General features: G+C 37.8%; 1 protein-coding gene across 1 annotated transcript; it reads right to left on the minus strand.

Moving 5' to 3' along the window:
* Window positions 1–1,144: 1,144 nt before the first annotated feature.
* On the minus strand, window positions 1,145–10,475 carry LOC111964425 (uncharacterized). Its single transcript, XM_023988327.2, has 3 exons — window positions 10,408–10,475; window positions 10,056–10,173; window positions 1,145–6,220 (listed from the first exon to the last, which is right to left on the minus strand). Exon 3 carries the CDS (start codon window positions 5,629–5,631, stop codon window positions 1,696–1,698), a length of 3,936 nt encoding a protein of 1,311 aa, XP_023844095.1. The 5' UTR covers window positions 5,632–6,220; window positions 10,056–10,173; window positions 10,408–10,475; the 3' UTR covers window positions 1,145–1,695.
* Window positions 10,476–11,501: the final 1,026 nt, after the last annotated feature.

The raw sequence follows: 11,501 nt of genomic DNA on the forward strand, positions 1-11,501 counted from the left end.
TGTGTTATAGCCTGAATTTAAAAAGGATTAAATTGATTTATTTTCTCACTCCTATACACACACACAATACCCTACAATAACAAGTGAAAACATGTTTTTTGGACATTTTTGTTGATTTATTGAAAATGAAATACTGAAATAATACAATTACATACATTTTCACATTTCCCTGAGTCAATACAAAGAATCACCTTTGGCAGCGATTACAGCTGTCAGACTTTCTGGGTAAGTCTCTAAGAGCTTTGCACACCTGGTTTATACAATCTTTGCCCATTATTCTTTTAATAATTCTTCAAGATTTGTCAAGTTGGTTGTTGAAAATTACTAGACAGCCATGTTCAAGTTTTTCCATAGATTTAGAAGCTGATTTAAGTTAAAACTTTAACTTTAACTAGGCCACGAAGGAACATTCAATGTCTTATTAACCACCTTCAGTGTATATTTGGCCTATTGTTTTAATTAATTTTTCTGCTGAAAGTTGAATTTGTCTTCCAGTGTGTGTTGGAAAGCAGACTGAACCAGGTTTTCCTCAAGGATTTTGCCTGTGCTTAGCTCCTTTAAGTTAATTTTTTTATCCTGAAAATCTCCCCAGTCGTTAGCGATTACAAGCATTCCCATAACATGAATCAGCCACCACTATGCTTGAAAATATTGAGAAGGGTACTATGTTGCATTGGATTTCCCCAAACATAACACTTTGTATTCAGGACAAAAAGTTGCAGTAGTACTTCAGTGCAGGATACACATTTTGGAATATTATCTAAACTTGACATAAAAAAGGGGTAGAATATTGACTGAAGGCATTTCAGCTTCATTTTTAATTTGTTTGTAAAAAATTCTAAAAACATAACTTATAGGGTTTTCTGTGTAGGCCAGTGACACAATATCTCTATTTAATCAATTCAGGCTGTAACACAACACAATGTGAACAAAGTCAAGGTGTGTGAATACTTTCTGAAGGCACTGTACAGTATTTGTTAACAATTACTTTGTTTACAAGCATTGGAGTAAAACAAGGTAATAGTGGGTTCTGATGGGGTACGACAACTGAACTAAGCTCATGAGGCATTTATTAGTTATGCATTGGGTCTATGGAATTTCTTATAAGCTATATAAATAAATAAAGAGAGTCGCACACTATATATAAACTCCCAGTCATTTATTGGGTAAATTGGAATTTATTATGCCATAATAACATGTGAAATAGCTTCCACTCTAAAATGTATTTAATTACTTTTGCAGATTTTAAATAAGTAAAAAATAATGTGACAATTCAAAAATGTGATAGTACAATATTGAAAATATATACACACACAGTATAAATATGGCCTGAAAAGTAAAACAAAAATAATTGTGTTTGTAAAAAATAATCACATATCGTATAAAAATACAAAAAGAAAATAACAGTCAGATACAACAAATAATGTTCAATATAATATGGAATATGGTAAATTTACATAAAAGCTCTATATACTTTAACACAAGCTATGAGATAAGGATCGCATAAACAAATGCAATGTTCTGTACTTTTGCCCAGAAATCATAATCGAGGGTCTTGACAATCCCACCAGTGCTATCATAATTACAACAATATTCATAGACAACATATACAGGCATTCTTCACAGAATAGTGATTTTCTTCCATTAGATTGATTAAATACACTTTTCAAGAATGGCATAGTACAGACAGAGAACCTAGTACCCATAAGGCAGTGTGCTGTAGTCTGGGAAAAGCCTCCGCTTGTTATACACTATTCTAAATCGTTTTGGGGCAGAGCGGTTTTTTAAAGTGAATCTCCTCTTGTCCCTGACAATCTGGGTATTCTGTGTCGATATCTCATCTGAATTGTCCCTATCTCTAAGAAAGTCATTGACCAATCCTATGAGAGACTCCAGATGTACTAAAGCTGCATTGGAATGATGTAACGTGATCCCCTTAACTTTCATGCATTTCTTTCCATTGTGTGTTTTGTATCCGTATGTCTTTGGTCCACCCGATACAAACTCCACAATGTGATCACCTGGATCTAACTCGCTCGTCAGGCCCCCCAAGAACTCATTTAGCTCTGGCATCCAATCTCCAGGCCTACTCACAAATATGACACTGTCTGTGTCATGGTACAGTGTTCGTTTCTGCAGTTTTTCCATGAGGTCGTAGAGCTCCAGTCTAGCATAGGCAGTTGTGAAAGCGGCAATGAAAACATTAACAGGACCAGGAGAACTGTGGCGCTTCTCAATGTACTTCCAATTCACCATGACAACATCATCATTCAAGAAAGAGATATTAGAAACATCTATCTCAGGAGAGAACACACAGTTCAGAAGTTCTTGCAAATCTTTAATCAAAGTTGTGTTCATTTGATTTGCTCTTTGGCCAAACTTTCCCCAAAGACTGTTCAGAAAAAGCTTAGCAATTTTTCTCATGGCCTTGTTGACAACAATCTTTTCACGGTTCAGCTTAATACCTTCCGTTTCCTCATATCTCTGAAGGTACGCTTCTTTGCTAACTTCATCAGCTGCACTATGAGGCCACCCACTGGCCTCTTGTTTGTCTTTTAGAAAGGTCTTGACATACTCAGCGAAGAGAGATTCAGACTTTTCGGGGAAATGCCACACTTCAATCAGTTTGGCAACTTTGTACCCCTTCTCAATGGCTTTAGCCATTTCAACAGTACACCATACTCCAGTTAGAGCCCTTTCCTCATCTGAGTGAGTACACTCAGTCTCTTGATTCTCTGACTCAGAGCAGATTCTGCAGAGTGGAAACATGAGCTTGCCAGCAGCACGATATGGTAGCACAGGAAGATACAGACCCTTTGGGGGGTATACTTTGGCTTTGACGAAACCAAAGTATTTGTCTAGTGGCTCAAATTCACGTGCAATTATGTTAGGGTGTCCGATGGGGTAAGCCTTTGCCTTATTTACAAAGGGATAAAGTGACGTGAAATCATAGTATTGGATTGTCTCCCCTGGTTGCACTTTGTAATGCAGGTGGAGTGCGTTCGTCCTACCCCCAAAAAAGGCATCTCTGGGTTCCATGGGCTCAGGCATTTCAAAGGTTTTCAAGAACGTCTGGACCTCTGGATCTGTCTTTTTGAGATCATTCCAATCATGATCCCACATTACCTTCACATTCAAATTGTGGTCCTTTTGCAACGAGCTGATTTTGTCCTGGAAACGCTGATGCATGACACCAAAGGTAATTTTGGTCTGCTTACAAAGAGCATTATAGTCGTAACAGTCTGGGCAACCATGAAAATAGCAGCCAGCGTACTCATAGGCTGTGGTGCCATCATCATCCTCTGAGAAACCATCCAACGAGTACTTGCCCACCCGTTTTTCTCCATCGTTCAGAGCATGCTTTATGGATCGTTTTTCCTTGTGAGACAAATACTCCAACCATTGAATAGATGGATTAGAAAAAGTCTTCTGACTTTGGATGTAATTGTCTAATGGGGGAATGGCAATGGTATTTTCGGGTAAGAATTTTGTGCGGTAGATTTTCATGCACAGGGAAGCAAGAGTCACACATTGCAGTGGGTCAACCTTTGTAGTGCTAAGGACCTCTTCCCTAAACCGTAAGCATGCTTTCCGCAGAATGATCACATCATTCTTACAATATTCTGCCATCTCTTTCTTGAAGTCAAACTCAGATTTTGATTCAGATTTTGATTTGTGCCACTGCAGAAAGTTCTCCCTCTCTTTCTTCATCATGGTTCTGTCACCATATAATTCAGGGGAGGGGTACTTGCCAATGTAATTCTGGTTTTGCTGTGTGTTAAACCAATGTGGGAAATATCCCTTCTTGTCATTTTCAAAGCCCATTGCCTCTGGCATGTCACTCAGCTTCATTGATAAAAAACTGAGACTATCAATGTATCTTTGTCTAAAGTCTTTGTCAATAATGCATATAAGCTTGCTGCCTTGTGCTGTGATTTTTGGTGTAATCATGTTGTCGACTAGATAGTTCATCAAAAAATACCCATCATATCCCTTTGAGTTGTGGGCTATGAATGTATAGCCGTTGTACTTGTTTGTTCTGTATTTTTTATAGAAGGCTTTAACACAGTCCTCTCCCTCTGCAGTCCAGGTTTCCCCATGGAAATCCATACAGCACACAAAGTTGGGAACGTGCTCATCTGTGTCTTGTCTTGTCTCAAAGTCATAGAAGATGTACTTCTCACTAGGCTCCTCGGGTTCAAGTTTTTGAATGAAACACTGATGGCCTTCGTCTTCCATTTTAACAGCTTTACAGCAGTGGCATCGATTAGCTCCACATTTGTGCTCCTTCGGATTGGCCACATTAATAGTGTAACATCTCTTACACTGGGAACAGTATTTGGTTACATCACACGTGGAAAACATTTTACCAGAGGCTTTATTCAAATTACGAACTTTGTGCTGTGTATGGCAGAAGTTAGATCGGCAGATACGCAAACACTCTGTACACTGGATGGTCTGCTTTGGCTGATCTGGGCACTTAGCATGATGACAGACATTGCAGCAATTCTCACACTTGTGGTCATTCTTTTTGCTATAGCCAGCATAGCAAAAGTTGCAAAAATAGCTAACTCCCAGAAACCCCTTTGGGTTTTTGATACCATAGTAATGGTCATCATGCAGGTACAGAAACACTGTTTTGGCATGAGGTTTTTTTAAAGGTGTTTTAAAGTGTTTTATATCTGACCGTTCACGGTAAAATACCACTATTTTAACACCCAGATTCTTCTCAAATGTGTTAATGTCTGATAAAGAAACCTTAGTGAGCTCAGATAACCCAACTGAAGTCTGCAGATCTCTGCCTTTCTGCTCAGCGTCACTCGTAGTCAATCCTGGATCTAAAAGCATTACTACACAAGTGGCAAAGCAAAGGTTGTTGTCTTTGTTAGTGAGTACAATGAGGTGCCTACACTTTTTCTTAATTAGCTCACTATCCAAGATATCTGTCACCTTTCTACGTGGACCAACACCACCCTCAAGATTGTGTACGATTTGTACAACAAGCTCTAGGGTGTCATCAGTCAATATTTCTTGGTTACTCTGGACCACCTGCTCGATTAACGAAAAAAATGTGTTAGGTTCCACTTCTCCATTTGGCAAACGGGCTGAGACTGGGAACACAAAGTCACCCTCCAACTGTAACAGTCTCACATCATTAGCACCGGCCAGTTCTGTCATTTTCTTTGAAAGTCCATCTATTGCCTCTAAAATCATAGCATAGAAGACGGCATAGTCGTTCACATCATCCCGACTCATGTCCAACCGCTGTCTAATTTCAGTTGTATTGAACTTTGCTCGATTAATCACTCTTATGGATCTGTCTATGCCGTCGTCACCTTGCTGAAGTCTCTCTAAATACGCATTCAAAGCACCAAGAGGATCCATTTGCTGAGCATCATTAGTGGATGAATGAGCATCATTTTCACCTGCTGTTAAAGGCAGTGAAGGCAGGTTCTGAGACTGCCCATTATCTGTGTTGTTAATTTGTGGGAGGTGTGGGGGAACAAAACCAGGGGATCTGGCATTCAGTTCATGAGCTATATTGGTAGGGGTTGAGTCCATTGAATCAGAAACTGGTGACCTTTTGGGGGCTCTGTCCAATGGCTCATCACTCTGTCTTTTCTGAGCCATTTCAGTTTAAGATAAATGTAACTAATGTCTGTGAGATGTAACGAATAACCAGGGGTAATTGTTCCGGTGTGTTGGTTTCGTGTCACTCGTTTTTTGGCTGAATAACACTTTCACAGGGGTGCACCTGGCATCTTTCAAATTACGGAAGGGGATGAGACATTTGGCCAATAGACTTGGCCGAGACTTGCGGAGAGAAGGGGGTGGAGCTAGCAAAGAGACTCCACCCTGGTTCCGCCACTAGCTTTAGTATCAAATCTCATACCTCTAACTCCAGAACCTAAGGAGGAGGGATTTTGTTTCTGTGTTGCCGAGAATATATAAATTAAACAATCAGTTCACAACTTTGTAAATTAAAATGATGCATGTTTAACATACTAATTAGTCCAATGGATAATTTGTCTTTTCATACAGGTGATATTAGAAACTGCTCAAGGCTCTTGTATTATTGTCTTAGCCAATTTTAAAAAATGTATAGAGTACATATCCAAGATGAATTTGAGCCAGCTTCTGCAGGGCAGCACATCTTCTGGCTTCTTGTAGGTTCTCCCTCTTGATGTTTCTTATAAGGATCTGGTCTCAGCTATGATACCTAGAATATAAAATACAAACTTGTGATGAGTTTTATTAAGCGACTTGATTTAAGAACATAAAACTGTCATTTTAGTACAGTAATCTTGTAAGGAGAAGTTTTATGAAAGGACAAGCTCTTCTCCTAGTTCTTTAGTGATGGGAATCCTACAATTCCTACGACAGGGTAAGAGATTGTTATTTAGAACAATACAACTAAAACAGAAATTACCCAACAACATTCAAACTCTAATTTTACACCTGGAATTTGTGAAAACAACTTCAATAGTATGTCATTCATTTCTAATCTACAATTCCATCCCGAGCACCAAGGGGGGAATCCCGACCCGAGTTAAGCGCAAGTAAATGGAAAGGAATTCCCTTTTAATGTGCTGTTCACTCTACGTGTATTCTCACCTTGAATTTAAGAATGAGATTAGCCTGCTATTCAACTGCTATTCGTTTGGGGTGAAGACCATAGAAATGAAGGTGTGGCGGAGATGTGTCTACAGATACATCATATTCTGACCTTGACTTAATTCCCTTATAAATCCACCACCTTTGTGTGCAATGAAACGATTAATAAGGTTGAGCAACCTGTTAGTTCCAAGTGGAACGACATCTACTTTATTTTTTAAAGATGCCATGTGCAAATGACAGTACAACGCCAAACATACCGAGTTGATTTATGATTCCTATAATGTTTTAATTGTTATACCCAGGCTTTTCACTGTATTTTTTTAAACAATTTGTATCGTGTTAAATATTAGCCAGTAACGGTAGCCACTGTCAGTTTTACCCACATACATTTATAACTTTCTCTTTACTGTTAGTTTTACATCATTCCATTACATTGTTAGTTTACCTTTATTTCCTCTATCACGTTCCTGTGTTTGTTCCTCAGGATCGCAAGCAATAGTGGATCATATCAGGCTAACGTATTACAAGTAGTCCCAATAATTTGGGACATGTAGCCTATTTGAATCATTATGGCACGCAGACCATACACAGTATCTTAAACCTGAAGCACGGTTCACAATGACTGCACTGTTGTTATCTCAGTTCTACGATTAGTGAGGATTGTTCGGGTAGATTTGTAGGACTACTGTTCATCCCCTATTGTACACTTTTCTCACCTTCCAATTGTTCATGGATTAAACAATTGATTAATCAGACCACTGGATTTTTGGTTCACCAATATATTTTGTTCGTAAAACAATATTATTCATAAATACTTTCCTAACCCTAAATAATATACAAGATCAGAGTATTTTTAAATCTACCAATTGGTGCTGGAAATGAATGGAAATGAAATGAATATGTACGTATTTACATGGCTTTCTTTCAATGATCCCTAATATTCTGAACCGGTCTCTCCATATATTCAAATGAGTCTGTCGAGATAATTCAAGTTAAAAAAGGTACACCAAATTTAAGTGGATGGCTTGAGATAAATGTACTGAAAAAGTTCAATGAAAGGCGTACAAGTCTGAATCGGGCCCCAAGAGCATAGAATAGAATGCAAATGTATTGTCCATATGTATTTGGACAGTGAAGCTAAAATGTAAATTTATTGTATTATAAAAAACAAATGAAAATGATATTATTTTATATTATTTCAAATGCTTAGAGAAAGAGATTTTGTTCAACAAGAAACACTTTTTTCTCCAAAAAGATAAGGGTAAAAATGATTGACACCTCTAAAGATACTTATAAATAAAGTAGTCAAAAGTTTAGTATTTGGTCTTATATTCCTAGCACGCAATGACTACATCAAGCTAGTGACTACTGTAACTTGTTGGATGCATTTTCAGTTTGTTTTGGTTTTGTTTCTGATTATTTTGTTCCCAATAGAAATTAATGGTAAATAATGTACTGTGTAATTTTGTAAATAATAATAGAATACAATACCAGTCAAAAGTTTGGACACATCTAGTCATTCCAGGATTTATTAATTATTTTACTATTTTCTACATTGTAAAATAATATAGAAAAAAAACTGAAGTATTTAATATACTCTATAGATCAATAAAAACACAGGCTATTAAAATGTACATGCAGTGCCTTCGGAAAGTATTCAGACCCCTTCTTTTTCCATATCTTGTTATYTTCCTGCCTTATTCTAAAATGTATTAAATAGATTTTTTCCTCATTAAGCTACACACAATACACGACATGGTTCAATGTGCCAACAAATCAGCACAACCTCCTTTTTCAGATTGCTGGTGTCTTGGAGCTAAAATTGGGATCATGTATACTGTGCTAATGACGATCCAAAATTGAGTAATGGAAAGCAATATTCAATACTGCAAACAAGGCATTTGTGGTAAGTATTTTGTGGGCTCCATCTTTATGCACAAACACTATTCAATAATTGTATTTATTTATTCATTTTTATTTAACTAGGCAAGTCAGTTAAAAACAAATTCTTATTTACAATGACAGCCTACCAGTGAACTGAACTGCCTTGTTCAGGGGCAGAATGACATTTTTTACCTTGTCAGCTCGGGATTCGATCCAGCAACCTTTCGGTTATTGGCTCAACCACTAGGCTACCTGCCACCTCATAGCAATGTTTTTTGGAGAATGCGGGCATCGATCCCGCTACCTCTCGCATGCTAAGCAAGTGCTCTACCATTTGAGCTAACTCTCCAGCTGGAACAACTCATACAGTGATACGTAAAACTATTTAAAAGGCTCTTGAATCAATAAAGTAAAAGTAATACTACACAAACAAGGTGATTAAAACCCAGAAGGACAGCACAGGGGCATTTCCAGTTTGACTATAGAGCCTGATGATATGTGAGTTGGCCTTGTGACTTCCCTTCCACTCTGTCTGCTGGGATCTCCTGTTTGGTAGTCTGCTTGTTGCAGGGGGCCAGTGGGCAGAGCTGGGAGGATCGTCAGCTGATGTAGCGTACCTGGGTAGGCTTGGCCTGCAGGCTATAAAGGGTGGCCACATCAGCCAACACTCTCTCTCTTCCCTGACTGGCAGGCTGGCTTCCACCACCTTATGGTTTTTTGGTCTGTTTCACCAGACAACACCCTCTCCACACACTGCATACACTACTGATCCTACAGATGTCCACAGCTTGTTACATTTTGTATTTATTCATATTTAGTTTAATAAATGAAGAAAAAAAATCTTGAAAAAAATAACATTTTTGAATTTTTAAAGCCTTATTTAGATATTTGTCTGCTTATAATTCAGGATATTTGTCTGGCTATTTGTCAATCACAATTAGAAGACTATAAAGCACTACACACAAGAATACATGGTATTAATCGATAGAATGAAGGCGTAAACAATGTAGTTGGCATCTGTTATGATTTTACTGTCAATTCTGCTCTTCTCGTGGAGCGAGGTTTATAGGCTTCCCGCATTTTTCTAATTACATCAGTTGAACTGTTTCTAAGGAAATGAAAGGCAAAAGTGTCAATTGCAAAAAAAAATATTGGACGTTAGCCCGCGGTCAGTACCCACCCGTTCGTAAATGCACTAGAGAGATGCTGAAAAATTATATTTTTCCACTCCTATTTCTTTGGCAAAATGTACATTTGGTGTTTATTTCATGCAATAAATACTTAATCATTCACAAATAAATGTTATATTAGGCTACGTGTTATAGTCTGACCATCAGTGTCAAGACTTCAATAAGCAATACTATTCCATATCTAAAGTTCAAAGGTGCGGTAGAACAGGGGGTGCTGCCGTCGCTGGTGACATTACCGGCAGATATAGATCCATTTTCCCTTCGAATTTGACAGCAAATATTATGAAGATCTGTTTAGCTCTCATAACATTTGTGTACATCTGAATAATACATTTGGATCCAACCCTAAACCTTACTACATACCTTAAACACGGTCTCTTCTGTGATGAAATGATCTTCTATGTTCCAGTCGGCTTTGTCAGTGTAAGCCACTTCTAGATTGCCCCAGGTTCTCAGATGCTGAACGTTTTAGCTGGTAGGTCTGTATAATGTGATGAAATAAGAACATGACATGATTATGGCATTCACACACCGGTAAACTCTGCAGTAGATATTACAGACATTACATAACTTAACACTAAGTCAACAGTGCTTTTGTGTAGTGAAGCAGCTATCCCACAAACAGATCTCTAAAAGTATTTCAATGATTATCAATGCAAACAATGTTACAAAAAGCTCTGAAACAAACGGAACATAAAAGTAAAAATGCACTTACAGAGGGATTTACACACACATGAAGGGAGAGGAGAGGCATAAGCAGCTTCCAGAGATAGTCTGCTGAAAAAGTTAGGCAATCTTATATATGTGACAAAGGAAATGGATAGTCCAATCACAGGCTTACACGATAGTATGATGTAGCCATGCTTAGCCTGTGCAAAATCCGTGGGTGTGACACATTATTAGAAAGCACTGTCTCCTAGTTACAGTAAATAACAATCTTTCTTTCTCTCTCTCAATTCAAAGACATTATTGTCATGGGAAACCTATATTTACATTGCCAAAGCAAGAAAATAGATAAACAAAAGTGAAATGAACAATAAAAAGTTCCAAAAGTATAAAGACATTTCAAATGTCATATTATGTATATACAGTGTGTAATGAGTGAAAATAGTTAAGTGGGCGGCAGTTAGCCTAGTAGTTAGAGTGTTAGCCTAGTGGTTAGAGTGTTGGACTAGTAACCGAAAGGTTGCAAGATTGAATCCCTGAGCTGACAAAGTAAAATCTGTCGTTCTTCCCCTGAACAAGGCAGTTAACCCCACTGTCCTAGGCTGTCATTGAAAATAAAGAATTTGTCTTAGTAGTGAAGCAGCTATCCCACAAACAGATATAGATCCATTTTCCCTTGAATTTGACAGCAAATATTTTGAAGATCCGTTAAACTCTCATAACATTTGTGTACATCTGAATATATACATTGGATCCAACCTAAACCTTACTACATACCTTAAACACGGTCCTTCTGTGTATAATGATCTTGTAGGTTCCAGTCGGCTTTGTCAGTGTAAGCCACTTCTAGATTGCCCCAGGTTTCTCAGATGCTGAACTGTTTAGCTGGTAGGTCGTATATATGTGATGAAAAATAAGAAACATGACATGATTTAATGGCATTCACACACCGGTAAACTCTGCAGTAGATATTACAGACATAACATAACTTAACACTACAGTCAACAGTGCCTTTTGGTAGTGAAGCACGCTACCCACAAACAGATCTCTTAAAAGTATTTCAAATGATTATCAATGCAAACAAGTTACAAAAAGCTCTTGAAACAAACGGAACATAAAAGTAAAAGCAAACATCAGAAGGGA

Source organism: Salvelinus sp. IW2-2015, linkage group LG5, assembly GCF_002910315.2.
Source record: "Salvelinus sp. IW2-2015 linkage group LG5, ASM291031v2, whole genome shotgun sequence".
Classification (NCBI taxonomy): domain Eukaryota; kingdom Metazoa; phylum Chordata; class Actinopteri; order Salmoniformes; family Salmonidae; genus Salvelinus; species Salvelinus sp. IW2-2015.

Excerpts from the sequence above, each read along its gene's own strand:
- LOC111964425 (XM_023988327.2), bottom strand. The coding sequence starts at position 5,631 with ATGGCTCAGAAAAGACAGAGTGATGAGCCATTGGACAGAGCCCCCAAA.